The 23,097-nt window shown below is 39.3% G+C and overlaps 1 protein-coding gene across 32 annotated transcripts in view; it reads left to right on the forward strand.

Annotated features, from left to right (window-relative positions):
• Positions 1-23,097, forward strand: part of FMN1 (formin 1) — a 433,864-nt gene that overhangs the window by 67,710 nt on the left and 343,057 nt on the right. For 2 of the 32 annotated variants that reach the window (XM_072808326.1, XM_072808329.1), the window contains one exon: positions 16,060-16,179. The exons of 27 other annotated variants lie outside the window; for them this stretch is intronic. Coding sequence is in view for 3 of the 5 variants with exons in the window: in XM_072808324.1 (XP_072664425.1) it covers positions 15,352-15,508 (157 nt within the window). In the remaining 2 variants the exon portion in view is untranslated. Of the gene's footprint in view, positions 1-15,351; positions 15,531-16,059; positions 16,229-23,097 lie in introns of those variants that run through there. 3 more of the 32 variants (XM_072808324.1, XM_072808327.1, XM_072808332.1) reach the window with 3 other exon arrangements.

Raw genomic sequence — 23,097 nt, forward strand, 5'->3', positions numbered from 1 at the left:
TTCCTGTAGTTTTATCCTCTGCTCTTAGGTGTGGTAAGTAGCCTGGGTGTAATATAGCACGATGTCATGCCAGTCCTGGGCGAGGGCTCCTTCTCCAAGTGGCATAAAGTGAGCTCCATTAGGAAGAACTATAACATCTCCCGTTGGCACCCTGCTGCTCTCAGGTGGCTTCTGCATGCACGAAGCCTGAAGCCATGTACTGAGGTCTGGGAAAGATCAGCTGACTCTTTCATCTCCAGTTAAGGTCACAGGCTACAGTGGGTCACAAGATAATCCCAAGAAAAAATGAAATACCCATTTCTTCTGTAAAGCATGTAAGCACAGGGAGGAAAACTTTGTTATAGTCTCAGCCAGAGAAATGGAAGCTCTTAGAATAATTTTGGAGAAGTGCTGCTTTATTGAAAATATCCAGCTGGTCATATTTTGGACCATTGGAATTGAGACAAGCATATACAGCCAGGAAAGGGGGGAGGGATAGCAAGAGCGAGAAGGAGGAGCCAGCTTGGGAGTTAGAGAGTTGACGGTGGAGATGAAGAAAAGAAGAAAAAGAAAATCCTTGACTTCCTTCTGACCCAGCTGTGGAAAATATTATTTCTGATCCCTTGCTAACTGGTCTGAAGGATTGCCCTGGGTGGCATAGGGCATTCCAGGGCTCTTCCTAGGACCTGGATGTCTTTATTTCCATTCTTTTTTTTTTTTTTTTTTCCATTCTTATAGAGAGGGTCTAGGCAGGTCTAGGCAGCCTTGATAACAGGCTTCATTTAATCTGTATCTTTCTCCCACGATCTGAAAGAACTTTTCTCACATATTATTTAAGCAACACTTAGTGGCGGGTGAGGCATTTCTGTAACTTGAGATGGAGGACCCCCAGAGGGCCTATTTCTAGTAAGTGTTGACTGCATTTCCCCTACTTTTCTATGCTCTTGGCTGCCACCTTCATCAATTCCCTGATGCCCTGACCCAGTGGCCACCCAGGCAGTTGCCTGTAGTGATATTAGCGTCTGCCTCTATAAAACTCATGCTGATAGATGTGTGCGTGAAGGATACCTCTTGAGGTGAGGACTTGCCCTTGTGTATTCTGTTCACAATCTATGAGAAATCACATGGAATATACGGTGATGTGATCCCTGCCCCATAGGAGCCAACCTGAATGTGACCCATGGTGAACAAATATACTGAAGGTCAGTTGTGATTAGAGATTTTTCAAAACCTATTTCCATCTTCAACAACATTGATTTGTTCAGAGAGAGCACCATATAAGTCCATAAAAACAGTAACCATCTTCATCCTCATCAAATTACAACTTCTTTATAATTTATACTATTTTTACAGATATCTTGTTTGCTCTTTTCGACCAACCGTCATTGCAAATACTGGAAGAACGACAGCATGGTAGAAAGAATCAGATAACTTTCTAAGCCTTCTAGAATAAATATCTTCTTCTCTTTTAGAAAAAATTCATTTGACATGACATATATTCTTATATATTTCATTATGGAAATTTTACATATACCTATCATTACAGAAACCCTTGGAAGCAAACTTATTTGCTTTGAATTATTTTTAAAACAACTAATATATTTCATTATGGAAAATTTACATATACCTATCATTACAGAAACCCTTGGAAGCAAACTTATTTGCTTTGAATTATTTTTAAAACAACTAAATAAAAACTGCCTGGGATGCCTGGGTCGCTCAGTTGGTTAAGTGTCTGTCTGCCTTTGACTCAGGTCTTGATCTCAGGGTCCTGGGATCGAGCCCCACATCGAGCTCCCTGCAGTCTTTTCTTCTTGTGTGCCCCATAGTGCTCTGCACTTACCTTTTTGCAGCACTTACCGTGCCATATTCTAATTGCTTTTTTGCTTCCAAATCTCTTCTACAAGACTGCAAACTCTTGAGAAAAGAGGCCCTGTCTGACTTACTGTAACATTCTTGCACTCAGTGTAGTACTTGGCACCTTGTATTAGTCTGTCAGGACTTGTATTAGGCTGCTCAGGTGACTATAAGGAATTACCACAGCCTGCACAGCCTAAACAGCAGATATTGATTTCTCTCACAGTTCTGGAGACAGGAAGTCTATGATCAAGGTGCCAGCACCTCCTCTGTGCCTTCTCTTCTCAGCTCGGATGGCTGCCCTCTTGTTGCCTTTTCATACCGTCGCCTCTCTCTGCACTCGTATACCCATGGTGTGTCTTAATCCCTCTATGTAAAAATATCAACCAGATAGATAAGGGCCCATCCAAACGGCCTCATTTAAACTGAATTGCATCTTGGGGTGCCCGGCTGGCTCAGTTGGAAGAGCATGCGACTCTTCATCTCAGGGTCATGAGTTTGCACTCCACGTTGGGTGTAGAGATGACTTAAATAAACAAGCAAATAAATAAACTTAAAAAAATAAACTTAAGAACTTTTTTTAAAGGCCCTATCTCCGCATGCAGTCATATTCTGAGGTACTGGGGGTTAGGGCTTCAACATATGGATTTTAGAGGAACACAATTCCGTCCATTACATTACTCTTTACATATTTTGATTGTGAAGTATTTGATGTGCTTGTAGATGAATAAGAAGATATTTACATTCTCGCATCCTACCTTTGGGATATCCGTCCACTCCTTTCCAGCCAGAGGTCTGAATAACAAAGACAGTCTGGTATCTTACAGAATGCACCAGACTGGGAGTCAAAGCTCTGGGCCCGTACCTTGGCTCTGCCAGTGCCCAACTGCATGGCCACCCCTGACATCAGTCTCCTCGTCTGTCAAACTGGGATAATAACACCTACTGCAGTAGGTGGTTGTGACACTGGGTGAGGTCATGCATATGGGGGTGTCTAATATAATGCATGCCATGAAGTAGACATCAGAAAATGCCAGTTCAACCTGTCATTTCAAAGGTATGTTAGAAATAGGAAATATTTCACTTTTGTAATAAGAGAGGGCTCAGGTATTGACAAAGCTCTAAAATCTCCCTTGGTTATTTGGGCACACTGCTAGTCCAGCCTCAGATTTATTTTAGCTCAGTTAAGATTAGATTTATTTCAGCTGAGTTAAGATTAGCTATTTACTAATCTTTTCTTGTTAAAAAAAAAGACAGATTTTTTATATTTAAGACATTTGTTAATAGCCTAGAATTTCCAGATTTCACTGAACGATTTCACTTCTTGCTCCAAAATTCTGGTAGCTAATTGTGTTCTGGTGTTGCCTAACTGCTTTTCTCACTGGGAGTTGGGTTACTTGAGCTTGAAAATTGTCTTTACATAAAATATGATGTCTCAGGGTAATGACCACGATACCTTCTGTGAGGTACCTTATGCCTGGGCCTTGAAACGTCCTGGGAATGTAAATTCTCCCGTTAGGATTTGGAAAGAGTAATTTCACTGACCAACAAATGGTGAGCTGTGAGAGCACAGATAGAGGCCAGTGAATCTTTAGGATCCTTCAGGAATTAGAGCCCTCATTGCTGCTTTTATCTAAGCAATGGTCATGGCCAAATTTTCAGCTGATCGGCTTCTGATTGCCTTTCTCTGAGGGTGTTAGGAATTATGTTCCTTGGTCGTTTACAAATCTGCTCTTTACTCTCCTTTTTCAGGTCCGGGTGCTTGCTTTCCCGGTTTCCCCATCCTGCTTCAGACAGGCCTCTCTGCTCATCCCATCACTGTGCTCTCCTCTGCCTTATTCCTGCCTTATTCCTGGTTTCTGTTCCAACAAGCCCGCAGCCTACATCTCACTTACTGTCTTTTCTTCCTGTCTGCAGACCTGCCTCCATGGCTGGGCATTCTGCCAAGACCTCCATCTCTGCCTCCCATTGTCTCTGTCTGCCTCGTGTCCTGTTGCTGCCTTTTCCCCTTCTGTCTCCAAACTCTCGTCTAGAATGAGCAGAGGCATGGGATCCCTCAGTGCACAGCTCCTTGTTGCCCTTCAGGGAGACCTAGGGATAGGGCCTTGGATTTGTTGCACCTACTTCTCCACAGACCCTGCTAGTGGCTGTGGCATCGCTGTCTGCATCAACACCACTACCACAAAACCTTTCTGAAGTCACAGCTTGGGCTGGGGATAGCCTCTGAGGAGGAAGTTTTACTTCCGGGGGTGGGGAGTGGGACTGGCTCTATTTTTGGTCAAATAGATGAGAAGGAGGCTTTGGTTGGAATGGAGCTGGGTTGAAAATATTTTCATTTCAAATATTATGCTGCTTGAGTAGCTTTTTAGGACACTTGCACATTTGGCTTTCTTTCTTTCTTTTTTTTTAAGATTATCTATTTACTTATTTGAGAAAGCACAGAGAGCACAAGCAGGAAGTGGGGGGGAGAGGGGCTCAGAGGGAGAAGCAGACTCTCCACTGAGCAGGGAGCCCAATGCAGGGCTTGATCCCAGGACCCCCAGCATCATGACCTGAGCTGAAAGCAGAATTGAGTTGGTAGGAAGGTCTTAGGATCCAAGTTGAACCCAGAGAAGTATTAACCATGGCATAACTGAAAATTAGTGGATATCTGTGGTTAGGTAAGGATGAGCTAGCCAACCATTTGATTTATTTTGAGATTACAGCCATAAAGGAAAACAGGTCTAGCCTCACCCCCTTACTGCTCAAGGGAAGGTGAGAGGGGCAATCTCCTCCTTGCTCCTAATGGGCAGGACTCTGCCTCTCCCCACCCAGCTCCTAATGCTCAGCGTGTCTTTTTGCAGCATGCACCTTGTGCTTTCCTCTGACTTGTGTATGTAACTGTGCATGTATCCTCTTTGCAGTCAGCCAGCCATAGTCTTTCTTGGTCAGAAAAGCCACTCTGCCCTTTAATCAAAAAAGCATTTATCCTACTTTGCAGTTACATGGCCACAGTTATTTATGGGTATCAGTTTTTCTTCCCAAAATTTCAGAGCCAAAGGAGTCACCGGGAAGGCGCATCTAGGAGAGTTCAGGTTTCATAGCCCTGCAGATTGGTGGTTCTAGTAATTTTGTCTTCCTCTCCTTCTCTGGTTTCTGCTCTAACTTGCAACCTACACTGCTGGGTTTTTTTTTTTTGTTTTTTTTTTTTTTGCCCTGTCTTCCTGTCTGCTATGCTGTCTCCAGTCTGGGCATGCTGCCAGAACTTGCAGCTCTCTTTCTTCAACCTATTCCCTCCCTCTTGTCTTTCTCTCTCTGGCCTACTGCAGGAGAAGCACAAGTGTAAGAATCCTCAGCTAAATTTGTGGGACTTTCTCAGTGAGTTTTGGAGGCTGATATATGATAACATTGACTACAGATCATATAAATACCCTGCAGGTCAGAAGAGATGTAGAGTTGGCCTGTCTTGAAAAAATATTAGACATTATAGGCACTACTCTCTACCGTCTGTGCCCAGCTTCCTTTGTAGCTTCATCTTGCACTTTGCTTCTCTGCCAAACTCTGGGTCTCAAGGCTCTACATTTTTTCTGAGCACCCTGTGCTGCTCTGTCGGGCCACTTGCCCACGGTGTCCTCCTGCTTCCTCTCTATCCAACCCTTGCCCAGCAGATGCTCCACTGAGCACAGAGCCCAACAGCAAGGGGCTTGATCTCACCCTGAGGCCATGACCTGAGCCAAAATCAAGAGTCAGAGGCTTAACCCACTGAACCACCTGGCACCCCACTGACTACCCCCATCTTATTTCTATATATCAGAACTTCTTAACAGTGGGCTTCAATGCTTTTTCAAACCACATGGAATTAATTGTCCTTTATCTGGCAATAGTACCCTATTTTGCCTTTGAGTAACCACCTCTCACTTTCTTACTTGTGATAAGGATGAGGCTGATCTCCTGGATCTAGAAGTAGTCATGTGATCTAGGACTGGACAATGGGATTTCACATCACATCACCACTTGGTGACCACATTTCCAAGTTATTCTGTGGAGAGTGGTTCCTGGGTCTTTCGCTAGAACAGTTGGGACACTTTCTTAGTAGCTATGATTACAAAAGCTAGAAGGGCATAATTCTGAAGCTGTACTAGATCACTTTGACTCCACAAGGGGAAAGAAAGCTGAAAGATGTAGAGAGATTCTTTATATCACTTGAGTACCTACATCCAGCCATGCCCATGCCTTGGACTTTTGGGTTGTATGAGCTAATAAATTCCATGTTCTTAAGGCAGGTTAGCTGGATTTCTGTCACTTTCAACAAAGAGAGTTCTAACCACATTTCTTCAGTGGGGCCAGAAGGCCAAATGGAGGAAGAAGTATGTTGATATTGGGATAGAGAGTCATGGAAGGGATGTTTCTCTCTTGGATATCTAAGTCTGTGTCAAAGCACATATCCCATTAAATAGCTACCTTTGCTTGACCAACAACCTTCACCACATCTCCTGCCCAGGTATGTTAGATTTATTTTTTTTTACTTCTGGGATAGACAGATTCTAGATCTTATTATTTATCTCTTGAAGACATGATCAACACTTAATATGCTATGACATAACTTTGCGGAATACTTGCCACACACAGCATTAGTTTTATGTCATGTATTCATTTAAGGAATTTGGATTGAATTAAATGTGTATACTATTAGGTTGTAGGGGGCCTTGAATGCCAGGTTTGAATGCCAGAAAGACTGTTTACCTAATGTAATAGACCACAAAAATAGCCATGGAAGACTTTTGAGCAGAGGAGTGATATGATCCTAGCAATGATGCAGGAAGATTAACCAGACAGTAGTCGCATAAAGGGTGGCAAGAGACTAGAAAAAGGAAAGTCAGTTGGTGATGATTGAAGTTGATAGAAAGAAAAGGATAGATATGAAAAACATTGTCCAAATAGACCCACACAGCTTAACCATCTGGCATTAAGAGAAAGAGAGGTATCCTAGATGATTCCAAAATTTGAGTCTTAGTGGAAAGGCTATGGTCTAAACCCATTGAGTTGTGCAAGCAAGGGCGGATTGTTTAACCTCTCTTGGCCTATCTTTTCACTTGTAAGTGACATTAATGGTAACTATATAACTGGATGTTTTGAGCAACATCTGTAAAGCTTTTAGTTCATGTCTGGCACGTAGCATATGCTAAATAAATTTTAGTGTCCCTTAGTAAGATTGGATAACCTGTACTATGTCAACCTTCTACCATCCCCACATATAGTAAGTAAGATATAGGAAGTTCCTTCTCCTTTCAGATTACGTAGCAAGATGATGGCAGCAATCAGGACAAAGACCCTAATTTTCTACTCTTTAGAGGGGCATACTTCTTGTGGGACAGGCCTGCATGAGTTAATTCAGCACTTAAGGATTGGACACAGACATTAAGGTTTCTCTTTCTCACATTGTATGTCATCAGTGACTGTTAGATTCTAATATTGGTGGATTATTGAGTGGAACTATTTAGAAGGTGATGTCAGGATGTATCCTGACTATTTATCATGCTGTGTTTTATACAATCAGGATGCCTATAAGGCATACATGAAACGTGCTGTGGGATAGCATTTAAAGAATGACTAATGTGCACTATCTAAAATGAATATACAACCTATTCTGAACTACCTTCCCTTCCCACTATGGCATGTACTTTTTGGAAGAAAATTCTTAATAAATAACTGGATTTTTTTTTAAAAAAAACTTTCTTATGGAAGAGTACAGTTACTTGGTTACTTGAATTTAGCAAACATAACATTTTAAATTGGGATAGAAACAAATAGAATTGGAATATGACAAGAATGATTAAGAATAAGTCTTCTCAGCTTATTTTCTTTTTTTGGTGAAGATTTTCAAAACCTTTTAGGTGTCGCATGAAAAAAAGCATTGCAATTCATTCTGCCAGCAAGGTGGGTTTTTATTTTATTTATCTTATTTTTTTATTTTTTTTTCTGTTTGTTTCTCTGTATAATTAACTATAGAAGTCTCCAGGAACGCTTTCCTGCACTTCCAGAGTATTATTCTTCATTTTTAATTTTCTTTGTCTGTGGTTCTGACTATACTGTCAGCTCCTTGAAAGCAGGAAATGTATGTATATCCAAGGGCACCCGAGTGGCTCAGTTGGTTAAGAGTCTGCCGTCAGCTCAGGTTGTGATCTAAGGGTTCCAGGACTGATCCCTGAAGTCAGGCTCCCTGCTCAGTGATGAGTCTGCTTCTCCCTCTCCTTCTGTTTATGCTCTCTCTTTCAAATAATTTTTTTTAAAAGATAGAAGTAGATCCAAAAGAAATGTTTAAAAACTCTTAAAGCCAAACATACAAGAATATTTACTGCAGTTCATAAGAGAAATTGCTGTTAATATAAATGAACTGACAAGGAGCATTGACCAAAAAATATTGGAAAAGGAAAAGGGAATCAGAATAAGCTGCAAAATATTGTCTGGTATCACTACATGTGTGTATTCATCCATTTCTACATCTAACGGGGTCACCTCAGGAGGTGCTAATGTGAGATCTTTTCACTTTTGCATTGTACAACTCCATATTGTTTGAATATCTTACAATGAACATGTCTAGGATTGCCAGCAATGAAAATCTCTTTCCTCTTGGTGCACAGAAAAAGTACACTGGCTAGCCATTCTGTATGGACAGTGTGAGCACTGCCTGGCCTGATCCATTGATGGTTAGATAGTGGTGGTCTTTGGAAAGGATAAGGAAGAAGATAAAGTGATGACTGCAGTTAGCACATCTGCTGTCTTCAGCATATGTGCCATAATTTGAGAACATAAAATAATTTTTACTTGCCTTATTTTTATGTTTTATAAAGCATTAGGATAAAAACCAGATTTTTTTTTTTTTCCTGAGGAGTTGAAAACAAATTCTCATTTCAATATGAAGTTCTCTGTTGGTCAATTGGGTATGTCCTTGGAAAGAGAGTTCAGAGTCCTGAATCAAACTGTGCCTTCAGCTAGCATTGTGACCTCAAATTGAGTCATATAATCACTAATCTCTTAGTTTCCCCACCTATTAAAATTGATAGTATAAGCCCTACCATCACATTCTTGAGTGGGTTGTTATGAGGCTTAATAAGATCATGCTAGCAAAATGCTTTGAGCTCTTTAGATAAAAGATGTAACATAAACACAAAGTCTCATTAAGATAATTATACAGTGGTTTTTTCATAGTCCGAGTTTACTTCTGAGACTGAATGTAGTGATGGAGATCATTTTATAGGGACAAGGAAGGAAATTGGCTTTCAAAATCTGGAAATAAAATCCCTAACACATTTTGAAGATAGATATAATAGAATCATTAGTTTTTAGAATGGGAGGATTTGATTTTGAGAGATGATTCAAAAAATTAAAATTAAAAAAATTTTAAGTTTCTGTATTTAACTGAAAACATCTTTTGAAAAGCAAAGCGATCACTTTCCCTAGTCTCTGAAAGAAGACAATGAAAAGAAGCTCTTAAAGAATACTGTGTATTTTTTTCAAAAGTTTTATCATTCATATGATTGTAAAGTGGTGAAACCTGTCTGGCCCACTGTGCATACGGAAGGTTGACTCATTAATGTGTGGTGGAGTCTCTTCCCAGGTGGCACTGTACCAGTTGGCTCCTGTGATGGAGCCAGGGAAATACATCCTTGACACGTTCCTTCTTCTCAAGCTGTCCTGAGAATCCACCATGTTTGCCGCAGGCTCCCCACCCTTTGGCACCATGGGTGCCTACTACTACTATAACCCCAGACACGGGCAGCCAATTTCAGTTCCCAAGATTTGGAAGTGCCGACACAGGAGGTCAATAGCCCCAGAGGAAGGTAAGCTTGAAAGCCAAAGCCCATGCTTGCATCCTTTTGCTGGTTTTCTAAGGCTGAACCATGGAAGTAAAATTCTTGGTGAAAGGTCATTTTTTGACAAATGATGGGTTTGTTCAGGTGTCTTCCAATTATAAGTTGCAGGGCTGCTGATCTCAAATTTTAAAAATTATACCATCTAATATTAATATATTCATTCAATTAAGTTGAAAAAACCCTAAGGATTAGTGTATTTATTCATTTTTTTTTGTAAAGGAAGGCTTAAGAATAATCTTCATTAAAGAGATTTTCATCATAAGGACTTTGGAGTATGAGTGTGACTAATCGTACTTTCAAAATACAGTTTCGTTATAGTTCTTCAGAGATAGGTTGATGTAATAAAATGCTATTATTAATATCAAGAAATATTAGTCAAAGTAGTCAAAGTAGGTAAAAATGTGTTGTGTTTAACTGTTAGTAGGGATATTATTTAAATAATATTCTTTGCATTTAATATATAATATGGACATTACTGGGATGCTAGAGAGAACAATTTATGGCTTCTTCTTTCTTATAAGAACTGTCCCTCATTCCTATTAAACAAGTTATTGTGGGGCACCTGGGTGGCTCAGTTAGTTAAGCCTGACTCTTGGACTCTTCGTTTTGGCTCAGGTCATGATCTCAGGGTCTTGGGATGGAGCCTCTCATGTTGGGCTCCCTACTCAGCAGAGAGTCTGCTCCCCACCACCTTCTCTCCCTTTGCCCCTCCCTCTGCTCGTGCACTCTCTCTCTCTCTCTTCCTCTCTCAAATAAATAAATAAATCTTTTTAAAAAAGAAGTTTTTGTGGCAAGGAGGTAAACACCTTCTAACTTTATATTCATATTAGATAAATTACCTAGGAGAATAAGTTATGTAAGATAAATTAATTACAGCCTTAAAGGAGACATTGACATTTTTTTACTCTCTCATTTCTTTCTATTTGCTGGTGCTCATTTGAAGCTGTAATCTTTCTTTTTCTAGTTTGTCCTAAACTTTTAGATGGACTTCTTAGTATGCCTTTGAGAATCTCTTTGTTTGCAGAGGGTATAATCAATGGTTCCAAAAAGACTGGATATTAAACTGTGGTGAAAGTCATTAATAAAGCAAATAAGAGAATTCCTTAAGTTTTAATTGCTTAGTGGGAACTTGTAATTAAAACAGAAGAAGCTAAAGTTTCCCATGAAGGAATTGGGCAAGGAGTCAAATAATTTTAAGTTTGTAAGCTATGTTTTGAGATTTAAAAGCATTAAGGAGACACATGAGCATGTATTCACATTTGCTCAGAATTCATATAATTTCATTTTATGACAAAAATCAGAATCAGAAAAAGTCTGTCCAAATTCACAACACATCATATCATTATTTCGATTTGAGGAAACAAAGATTTTCTTTCTAGGAACATAGAGGAGGGTATTATTCCCTTTCCCTACTACCCATCCCATCACCAGTAACTTAGCCTAGATAAAGAAGAGGCATTTGAGTACAGGGTAAGTCTGAATTTTTTTCTTTATAGTCAACCACTAATTTGTTATATGGCCCTCAGTATGTTTTACAACCATTGTTTGCTATAGTGGTTCTTCCTTTAAGGAGATAAAGTAGTGTGCCCTTTCTGTCTCATCAAAATGGTACAAAAATGCAGTTTGCAATATGATAACTATCTCCTTAGTAGGTGTAGGTGAAGCACATATCAGAAATTAATGTTGTTTACTTACTGGAATCACAGCAGAACATTTTTTAACTTTAATTTCTTGTTCTGTATATCTATTAGTTTTTTGTATCTGTTTTTATTCTGAGGTGGGCTCAACAAATTTATTGAGGAGCAAGGAACAAACATTGAGTTCAATCCATAGTTGAGATCTTCCAACAGCAGATGTCAAGATTAAATAATTTTCGTGGGGGAGAAGCTGTTCAGTAGCATACCCTAGTTAAGTAAGAATACTCTAAGAAATGAATGTACCTTGTAAATCTCACTGCACCTGTATTTCTCAAAATGCCAGTTATCAAAATGCACCTATGGTTTCTGTAACTTTCAAATTTTAAATTACTCTCACAAAGATGCAGGATTTCTACATTGTCTTCTTTATGGCAGGAAATTACAAACATGTTTGTTGTTATTGCCAGAATCTGAGGGCGTATAGCTTCTAGCAGTGGCACCTGGATGTGTTTTCATTCTGCTTTTTGGAGTGGGGGTTGGGGAGTGCTTAGAGATGGTAGAGGGGAGTAAGTTCTTTGCCAACACTCAATAGTTAAAACAGATTTTGGGCAGTCTGGGTGGCTCAGCAGTTTAGTGCTGCCTTCAGCCCAGGGCGTGATCCTGGAGACTGGGGATCGAGTCCTGCATGGAGCCTGCTCCTCTCTCTCTCTCTCTCTCTGTGTCTCTCATGAATAAATAAATAAAAATTTTTAACAAAAACAACAGTTTTTCCTGCAGTAGTCATCCAGAAACTCTACTAGTAAAGACTTGTCCTCTTTTTTTTTTTTTTTTTTTTTTTTTTTAGACTTGTCCTCTTTGACTACTGGAATGTTCCCCAAACTAGACCTTTTATTTTTTCCTCATGCTATACTTACCCTTTCCTCTTGATATCTAAGTGACATGCCTGGATCTGAGACTAACTTTATTTCAAGTAGAATATTTCTCAGTGTCTGCAGGATCATCCATTAGCTCAGTTTAAAGTGGGTCATTGACTTTAGCTCCATATTTCATTGATTGTGATAGTAATAGCAATAATATTGGTGGTCATAAAAGATTAACAACCATTTATTGAGTGCTATATAAAGTACCTTAAATGTTTCATATATTTCAATTCTCACAAAACTCTTGGGGAATCTCTACTTTATGACAAAGAACCTGCTCAAATGGATGTGTAGAGTAACACTTCTGACTCTCCAAGGCCTATACATTTCCCACTGTTGTGTATCTTTCGTGAGAAAAAAAAATCGTATCTGGTATTATTTATCTTTGCAGCTTATAACCATGTTTAGACTTCAGTATGAATTTCCCTTCTACAACTGCTTTATCATGGGCAGTTTTGCTGGGAGAGTTTGGAATGGAGTGCCAAAGAGTGAGCAGAAGTAATTTAATTGTGGGAGGTTGAATGCACATCTAGATTTTCCCATGTTTTTCCCTTGGGTGAAACAAGAATTAATGTGAGCCAAGGATACTTTGAAATAGCTAGAGGGTTTTTCCAAACAGATGGAAAATTTGGCTTACAGACTCTGTAAGTGAACTCCAGTAAAAAAGTTAACCTAGGTCTCCATTGTTTTTGTTTTTTTCCTGTAAGATGGGAATTCAAGGACTAGAGCTAAGGAAGATCATGGGTCTAACCAAACATCAGGGACATTGCTAAAATTTGGGATGCCTTTTTTATGATTAGATCTCTAGTCTTCCTATGTCTTCCTATATTTGTCTTTAAGAAAATGAACACACAGCCCAGAGCCACCTGAGAAATTTAGTGTTACTATTATTGCAAGCAGGTGTGTGAGAGGATCTAGTGGAAATGAAGAGCAATGCAAACGAATCTGCTGGTAGAGGGCCATTGTAACCTGAGTTAAGTCTATAAAATCATCAGCTGTGGGGCGCCCGAGTGCCTGGGTGGCTCAGTTGGTTAAGTGCCTGACTCCTGATTTCAGCTCAGGTCTTGATCTCAGAGTTGTGAGTTCAAGCCCTGTGCTGGATATTAAGCCTACTTAAAAAAAAAAAAAAAAAAAATCACTAGATCACAAAGAGTAAAGAACCAAGCAGCAATGCGGGAAGGGACCTCCTAAGTGGTAACTAAAAACATGGCCAGAAGCAGCAGTATGAAAACTGAGGATAATTTAGGGATTAGAGAGGCAAAGAATAAGAGAGAACAATAGGTGCAGGAAAAACTGGTAAGCAGTTGTAGGTTCAGGCCACAGCAGTATTTCAGGTATTCTATGCTTCTGCTTCCTGGCTTAGTGGGAGAATCATTTGCATTTAAAAGGCAGGGTCGAGGGATCCCTGGGTGGCGCAGCGGTTTGGCGCCTGCCTTTGGCCCAGGGCGCGATCCTGGAGACCCGGGATCGAATCCCACGTCGGGCTCCCGGTGCATGGAGCCTGCTTCTCCCTCTGCCTGTGTCTCTGCCTCTCTCTCTCTCTCTCTCTGTGTGTGTGACTATCATAAATAAAAATTAAAAAAAAAATAAAATAAAAATAAAAGGCAGGGTCGAGGAGGTGGTAGGGAGGGCTGGCAAGACATCAAGTCTCTCTCTGATCAAAATATTTCTGTGACTTGAGGATGAAATCCAGCCTCCTTAGCAAGGCTGTATGCACGTCCTTAACCGCCTGGCCCTTGCCTGACTCTTCCATAAGCAGCCCTCGTTCTAGTCATATGGAAACACGTGCCATCTGTTGAGCACACATGTTCTTTTATGCATACATGTCTCTTCTGATTTGAACTCTTATTCATTCTTCTGGTATCAAGTATTATTTATCCTGTGAAGTATCCCATCCCAGACCCCAATGCCAATCCCAACCACTCCCCTTGGGACTGCCTTAGGTACTTGTGCTCCTTATTCCTCTCCTTTATTGTACACTAACAAGAAATTTATTTACTTTTTCATTTTCCCTCTGGAATGCTGGACTCCTCAAAGGCTTCTTTTGGTTATCTTTGTCTTACATGATTCAGTGCTTGGCACACTAGGTGCTTAATCAGTATTTTGATTAAATGGCTAAATGAAGTTTTGATGACAGTGTAAATATTACTTGTTAAATCAATACACTGATCATGCATTGAATTTAAGATGAGCACAGGTCACATACTTTCTAAGGTATGTTTGGTGACCTGAGCCCTAAACTTTTCAGTGGGTGGCTGAACATTAACTATGGAGATGTTTACATCTTTCCAGTCAAACGTGGAGAGGTGAAATAAGGGAGAAAAATGAAATAATTTCTAGAAGTCGAAGATCTTACATTTATCATCTTTTAAAGTAGGATTGTTTTCTTTCTTTTAATTATGGTGCTTTGTGGGCATTTGGGGCATACATTCATGCATCCAGGCAATGAGAAATACAGACTTTCTAGCTCAAGTGAAACATGGTAGCAACCATTCCTTTTTCTTTACTGGCTGTGCCGAAGAAAAGAGCACTGTTGATCATGTGGCAGGGGAAGGAAATCTTAAGTGCTTTGGTTATGAGGCAAGGAGACGCTCACGTTTGCGTGGTATTCTTGTGGTGTACACAAACAAGCAGCTGGATGAGTCAAATGGTTGAACCAACAGTGACTTGTTCCAGAAAAGGCACAGATGTGACAGAGACGGGCTTCTAGAAATCTAGTCATTGCACATTGCATGTTCAACTCCTTTGTGAAAATTTCTTGGCAAACATTCAGATTTTTCTTTCTGTGTATTTATATTTAAGTTCAGAAAGTGAGAGTCCAATTATTTCTTCTTCTATCACTGCCCCGCAGTTAAGACTCTTAGGATATGGGGCACCTGGGTGGCTCAGGGGTTGAGCGTCTGCCTTCAGCTCAGGGCGTGATCCTGGGAGTCCCGGGATCCAGTCCCACATCAGGCTCCCTGCAGGGAGCCTGCTTCTCCCTCTGCCTCTGTCTCTGCCTCTCTCTGTCTTTCATGGATAAATAAATAAGATCTTTAAAAAAAAACAACCAGATTCTTAAAATACTTTGCTTAGAGTCCTGAGCTGCTTAATTCTTCCTCCTAGGACAAGCAGGGGCTCACAGAGGGAATACCCACCAGGGATGGACTGGGCAGAGGGTGTGGAGCCTCCTATCATCATCTGCAGAGCATCACTACAGACTGCCCAGGGCAGAGCAGTTTCAGAGGGAAGCCAGGCTGACATTCTGAACAAAACTATGTAAAGAGCAGGAAGGTAGAAAAGAGGTAGGAAACCAGTTTAGGAGACCATCTGAGGAGAGCTCACATGGGAGGAGCTTGACCTGGACTTGGACTTGTGGGACCTGAGCCATTCCTGGACTAAGGAGCAGACCCTGGCTGCTTACCCGTTGGGCCACACTTGTGGGTGAAAGTGTAAGGAGAATAATTAAAGGGACAGTAGAAGCAGTTTTTGGTCAGGGTTTTATTATTACAGCAAGTTCTCTTTGAAATATGGTGCTACATCAGGGACCTGAACTAGAAGGGGATGGTCTGGGAGGAATCAGGGCTGGAGGAACTGCCCTGGCCGTGGGACCCGCTCTGACAGGGAGCATCCGAAATCACATCCGCAGTGGTCAGAGCAGGACAGTAAATCTGTGTTTGTGGTTGGGGGGTGGTATTATCCTATCCTGTCTAGGAGGGGAAGAAGGGTAACAGAATGGAGACAGTGGCGCTATTGAACTTGGGGTATGAGGTGGGCTGTAGAGGAAGGGACCTCAGTGTATTGATGTAGGGTGATTTTTCCATTTTTTTGCAGGAGCCCAGGTATCGACTGGAGTATGACAACAGAAATTGTGTCACAAAAGAAAGACTAGAACAAAAGTACATAGTATTCATCCCTGAATATGGGGGCTTTGGCTGACTGTTTCTTCTTCTACTCATAAATATCTTCTAAATCCTCAATGTAAGAAAATTCTGACTTAATAATGAAGAATAAAAATATTTTTAACTTGAGAACATTTTTATTTATAGATTTTAAAAAAGATTTTATTTATTTATTCATGAGAGACACAGAGAGAGAGGCAGAGACACAGGCAGAGGGAGAAGCAGGCTCCCAGGACTTCGGGATCACATCCTGAGCCAAAGGCAAATGCTCAACCACTCAGCCACCCAAGTGTCCCTATTTATAAATTTTTAATAATTGAAATAGAGGTGACATGTAGTATTGTGTTAGTTTTAGTACACAACATAGTGATTTGACGATTATGAACATTACAAGTGCTCACCATAATCGATGTAGTTAGCACCTGTCACCATACAAAGTTATTACAAGATTATTGATTATAGTCCCTATGCTGTACTTCTGATCCCTATGAATTATTTTATAACTAGAAATCTGTACCTCTTAAGCCCATTCACACTTATCTCCCATCCCACTTTTCTCTGGCAGCCATGTTTGTTCTTTGTATTTATGAGTCTGTTTCTTTTCTTTTCTTTCTTTATTGTTGTTGTTTAGTTGTTTGTGGGTTTGTTCATTTGTTTTGTTTTTTAGATTTCACATAAAAATGAAATCATAAGGTATTTGCCTTTTTTTGTCTGCCTTATTACACTTAGCATGATACCCTCTAGGTCCATCCATGTTGCTATAGATGACAAAATAAAACTCATGACTGAGTTTTATTCTACTGTGTGTACCACATCTTTATCCATTCCACTTTCAGTGGAAAGTTAGACTGCTTCCTTATCTTGGCTGTTGTAAATAATGCTGCCGTGAACATAGAGGTTCATGTACCTTTTTGAATGAGTATTAAACGATAAACTTTTTAATGGGTAAATTGGAGGGATCTTAAATTTCACCAGCTTCACAGTTTTGCTTCATTTTTATTAACTACTAATTTAAAGGTTAAGGGACTTGGATAGTTGAAAACATTACAGGATTCAAACTTTCTACTATACTAATTTTGCTTAACTCCTACATGGAACTTGATTGAATCCATGTCAAGGAGCCTGCTGTCCCTTCAGGGAACCCTATGTCAGAAAGTAAGTGATCCATTAACAAATGATGACATAGTACACAGGTCAAGCTCTGGAGCAAGGCATCCGAGTTACACCATTGCTTTTGAGATGTAATGTATTTAGAGGTACGTAGGTCTTGAGGGTATTAGACATTTTGATTCTACTTTACTTGTAAGGATTTTGTCTCTTCATCCCCTGTATATGCAGAGGCACTGTGAAAAAAGACACACTCTCTCTTGTCAAAGTACCTAATAAATTGGAGGGTTGTATTAGCACCACTCTCCCTTTGACTCATTCCTTGACCACCCACACTGCTGAGGGCAGCTGTAACGTGGAAGCTGAGCCTTTCTGACAGTGTGAACACAGTAGCTGGAACCCTCAGATCTCTGCTCTGAATGGTCTTTCATTTCTTGCCCTTGTCACATCACTTCCTAGAAAACCACACTCTTGGCATCTGTCTATATACTCCTATTACTTAAGTATTAATTAAAGATAATGTGATTACTTAACTTTTGGGTATGAGTTCTAGAACAAGGACAATATCTTCAGCTTGTATAGACTGAGCAGCAATGGTTGCTGGTTACCATGTACTTGACCAGTACTGGGAGAAAAACCTGCCAGTCACTTACTGACCTGGAGTTTTGGTGACCACCTTGTTGCCTCTGATATCATCAGTGTTTTTTTGTGATGGAGTTTAAATTAAGACCGGTGCCTGAAGTTCTTCCCCACATGTACCCAGTGTTCTTCCTTTAGGCATCTCCAGGGAACCTTTTCATTTTATTGGATTGCTGTGCTTACTACTTGTTTAATGGAGCAGTAACAAATTCAATTTTTTTAAATTAAAAGGATCATATAAGAAAACTGCTACAGAAAACAAAAAGATGACAATAAAAATCTTCCACAATCCAACCACGTCAGTTCTTTTCTTAGAGATAGGTGTTTTAAATGACTAAGGTCATTTATTTTATACTTTATATACTTCCTTACCTACCTATGATTTTTTGAAACTTTTTATATTTCTCTATAAGCTTACTAACTACAGTTTTATGATTTTAATGGATGATTATCTTCTGTCATGTAGATGAATCAAAATGTTAAATCCATTGTTAGACATTTAAATTGTTTCCAAGTTGAAACTAATAGAAAGTACTGTGGTTGGCATCTTTAAACACCTAGTTTTTTGTCTCTTTTAAATAATTTCTTTAGGAGGCACCTGGATGACTCAATTAAGCATCTGCCTTCAACTCAGGTCATGATCTCGGGGTCTTGGGCTCCATGCTAAGCAGTGAGTCTGCTTCTCTTTCTCCCTCTGCCCTCCAACCTTCCTGCCCCGCTTATGCTCCTCCTCAAATAAATAAACTAAAATCTTAAAAAAATAATTTATTTAAATTTGTAGAAATATAAGAAATAAAGATATGTGAATATTTTGTCTGTGCTGTTCTTCCCAAAAAATGACACCAATATATAATACTACCAACTTACATGAAATGGTTAACTCACAGGGTCTTTAAAAAAAGAGCAGAACAGCTTTATGGAGATGCAATACATATGCCATACAATTCACCCATTTAAAATGTATAATTCAATGGTTTTTGCTAAATTCACAGAGATGTGCAACTATCACCACAATCAATTTTTGAACATTTCATTATCCTCCTTAAAAACACAACTCTCATTAGCAGTCACTCACCATTTCTCAGTTCTCTCCAGCCCTAGGTAAACACTAAGTTACCTTCTGCCTCTGTCGATTTGCCTGTCTGGACATTTCCGTTAAAATAGAATCATCAATAGATGGTATCTGTAACTGGTTTCTTTTACTTAGCAGAATGTCTTCAAGATTTATCCTTTTTATTGCCAAAAAATATTCCACCATACACATATAGCACTTTTGGTTAATCTATTCATAAGTAGATGGAGATCTGGGTTGTCTCTACCTTTTGGCTATTACGGATAATGCTACAATGTATGTTTATGTACAAGTTTTGATGTGGACATGTGTTTTCATTTCTCTTGGGTACATACCTAGGAGTGGAACTGCTGGGTCATATTATCATTCTATATTTAGCCTTTTGAGGAAACACTAGGTTGTTTTCCAAAACCCGTTGTACCATTTTACATCCCTACCGGCAATGTGTAAGAATTCCAGTTTCTCCACATCCTTGTCAACATTTATTATTATCCACCTTTTTGATTTTGCCATCTTAGTGGATATGAAGTGATACTTCATTGTGTTTTGGTTTGCATTTCTCAGGGTCCTTTGAAGTCTTTTCATATTTTAAATTACTTGTATAGGATGAGAGGCCTTTTGCAACATACATTAAAAAATCAGTGTAATTTGTAGAAGGCATATGCAAAGCACCATAGAAAACACAGAAATGAAACAGTTCATGGAATAGGAGGGAAGTATGACATCAGAAATAAATATAAAGTAAGAAATGACATAGCATAAAAAATTTAAAACTAACATTTGAATAGCAGTTTATAATTACCTAGCACTTATTCATGTGTATTATCTCATTTACTCTGAATAATTATTATTGTAGGTGCTATACAAAGACAGATAGTAGTCATACCTTATTGATGTTATTTAGGGTGTGTGACAGAAAACCCCTCCTCAGAAGGTAAACTTTCTATTCTATTAATACAGAATTTTACCTTTTTTTAATTACAAAAGTATTTTATGGCCATTATGGAAACATATAGAGAGATTTATAAAGATAGAAGAAAACAAAACTGTCTATTATCATTACCCATGGAAAACTTACTATTAAAATATATATTTATGGTCAATTTTTTTTACTATGCTTAAATAAAATCTTTATATTCATGTAAATACATAATTTTTGACTTAACAGGTTAAACCTTTTCCCATATCTTCAAACATTTTATAAATCTTATTTTAATTATTGTGAACTATTCTGTCCAGAGAACTATCCACCCATTACTATTATTTACCTAATTTTGGACACTTGGCTTGTTTGTGATTTTTCAGTGTTTTAATAATTAACAAACATTTTTGCATAGTCTGTTCCTTTATAGTGGATTCTTAGAAGAAGAAAGTGTTAAAAGTGTAACTACTATTTGTATTTCAATGCTATGAAATTATTCCTCTAAATTTTATTTGGCATACACTCATCAGCACAGTATCCATGCACTGATTTTTTAAATTTATTCAGCAAATATTTAGTGGGAACTTACCATGTCCAGGTACGATGTGACTAACTTAGTAAACATGATAGGTGCTGTCTAGCTTTTTTAGAGTGGAGTGCCTGTTTTCCTGCTCTTTTACCAACGTTGCATGTTCTTAAGGTTTAATCTTTCTGATTTGATGGGGGAAATGTTGTATTTTATTGCTCTTTTGACTTGCATCTCTCATGACTAGTGATGTTGAACATTTCTTCATACTCACTGGTATGGTGATTTATCTTATTTTCCCTTTGCCCATTTATCCACTAAAGTCTTAGAAAAATTATAGAAACTATCATGGACTTGTATGTCATCATTCACAGGGACCTCACAAATCTGATTTACATGTTAGAGTAGTCAAGAGATGTTTGTTAATTTAATAAGATGCTTAAGTACTTTGGCTTTTAAACTAAGAACCCATCTTTATCCAGTAAAGTCTTGAAGCATACTCTAGATGGACTGTGGATCTTTCCATCTTTGACTTTTGGATAGGAAATGGATTGTGAATGATTTAAAGTTATGACAAGTTTGCTAGGTTGTTTGGTTTCTTCTTGGGCAAATCATAGGTCTTGGGGCATTAGACTAGATAACTCTGTTCCCCTTTTCTGGGAGAGGATTGATTGAAGGATTCATATTGGGAAGCAGAGTGGTAATCAATATTGTAGGCTGAGGTCACTCACAGGGGCGAAAGACAATAATGTGTGAAATTTAGAATGAATTGCTTTTTGGGTTTTGCCTGGATTTACTAAGACAGGGGAGTTCTTTGGGCAAATGCTGTTTCTTTGGGGTCTCTTTGAAGTGACCATCTAATGGATCAAAGAAAGGGCAGTTAAATCCCTCTCAGTGAGGACATCAAAAGAGGAACACAGGATATAGTTACATGTCAGGAGCCAAGTGCTGTCAGTTGACCTTTCATAAAGAGTGGGGAGAGGAATTTGGATGGTTGGGAAGGTTTTGTTATATAGAGATCTTTTTTATCCTTTCACCTTTTTTTTTTCTTTTTCTATCTTCAGTATCTTCAGGCCTGTCTTTGCTTAATCATTCAATAGCAGAGTTAGGAAATTTGAAAATAAAAGTAATGTTTTATTAATGACAGAGACTCTTCAAGTGTCTTCCAAGTGGTAATCTCATAATTTCATCATTCAAGCTCTTCTTGAAGAGCAAAGAAAGATAATCTCATTCTCTTATAAACAGATCTTTGAAGTCATTTCCTTTCTTCTTGTATGCCATTATCTCCCTTCTCTACTTGTGGGAATTAAGGGAAACATAGATGATTCACCCTTACTAATGGTTTCAGCATATATTTTAGCTCTATGTGGTTTTTCCCTCCTCTCAAAAACTTCTACGAAAGCAGCAACTATTTAGTTATCTGATGGAGTTTCATATCTCTTCTGGGTTTTTTTTGTTACATTGATGAGGATGCCAAGAAATCAGTCATGTGATAATTGGAGAGACAGAATTCTAGCACAGGAAACACCAATGTAAACACCAGAAGCTGGAGTGACGTTGTTTTATTCACAGAACAGCAAGAAAGTTGAGGTGGCAGGAATGCATGGAATAAGGGAGAAGGTAGGAGGTGGAGAAAGAGGTAGATGGGGTCAGAGTCAGATTAGGTGATTAGCCTTTTTTTTAAGGCCAGGAATTGCCGTGTTTTTTTTTTATTTTATTTTATTTATTTATTTTTTCTTAACTGGGATGGAAAGCTTAGCAGGATTTTGATCTGAGGAACATTGTGAGATTTTTACAAGATCCCATGCATCTATAGGAGATAGGGGTGGAAGAAGGGAGAAGAGCTGGGGGATTATTTCAGTTTGTCAGATGAGAGTAGATAGTGTCTCAGACTTGGAGCTAGCAGTATGCCAAATGGTCAGATTTGGGATACTATTTGGTGGTAGAGCACACAGGTCTTATTTATAAAGTGTATGTGGAATGCTAGAGAAGGAGAGGACCCAAGGTTTCTAATCTTAGAAACAGAGTGAATATTGATGAAAGACTGAGGAAGGGGCAAGGATGGGGGGAAATCGAAGAGTTTAGGATGCCTAACAGCCATGTACTGAGCAGCCAGTGCCTGTGTGAGATGGGAAAGAGGTCCGGGTGGATGGATTAATGTAGAAGTCACTAGAATTTAGGTGGTATTTAAAACTTTGAGATTGGGACACCTGGGTGGCTCAGTGGTTGAGCATCTGCCTTTGGCTCAGGATGTGGTCCTGGAGTTACGGGATCGAGTCCCGCATAGGGCTCCCTGCATAGAGCCTGCCTCTCCTTCCTCTGCCTATGTCTCTGCCTCTCTCTGTGTCTCTCATGAATAAATAAATAAAATCTTCAAAAAAACCCCCCAAACTTTGAGATTGAATAAGATGACCAAGGAAGTAAGTGAAGATGGAGAGGAGAAGGGGGCACAGGACAGATTTTTGAAGGGCTGAAACATCTAGAGCCCTGGTTCTCAGCTAGGTAACATATAGCAATGTCTGGAGACATTTTTTAGTTGTCACAACTGGCTGGTGAGGAGGAAGAGGTGCTCCCAGTAAGGAGTGAGTAGAGGCCAGAGATGCCACTAACAGAACATCTTTCCACAATGGAGAATCATCTAGCCACAGTGTCAGCAGTACCAAGGTTAAGAACCTTGATTTAGAAATAGGGAAGATGAGAAGCC

Source organism: Canis lupus, chromosome 32, assembly GCF_048164855.1.
Source record: "Canis lupus baileyi chromosome 32, mCanLup2.hap1, whole genome shotgun sequence".
Lineage (NCBI taxonomy): Eukaryota > Metazoa > Chordata > Mammalia > Carnivora > Canidae > Canis > Canis lupus.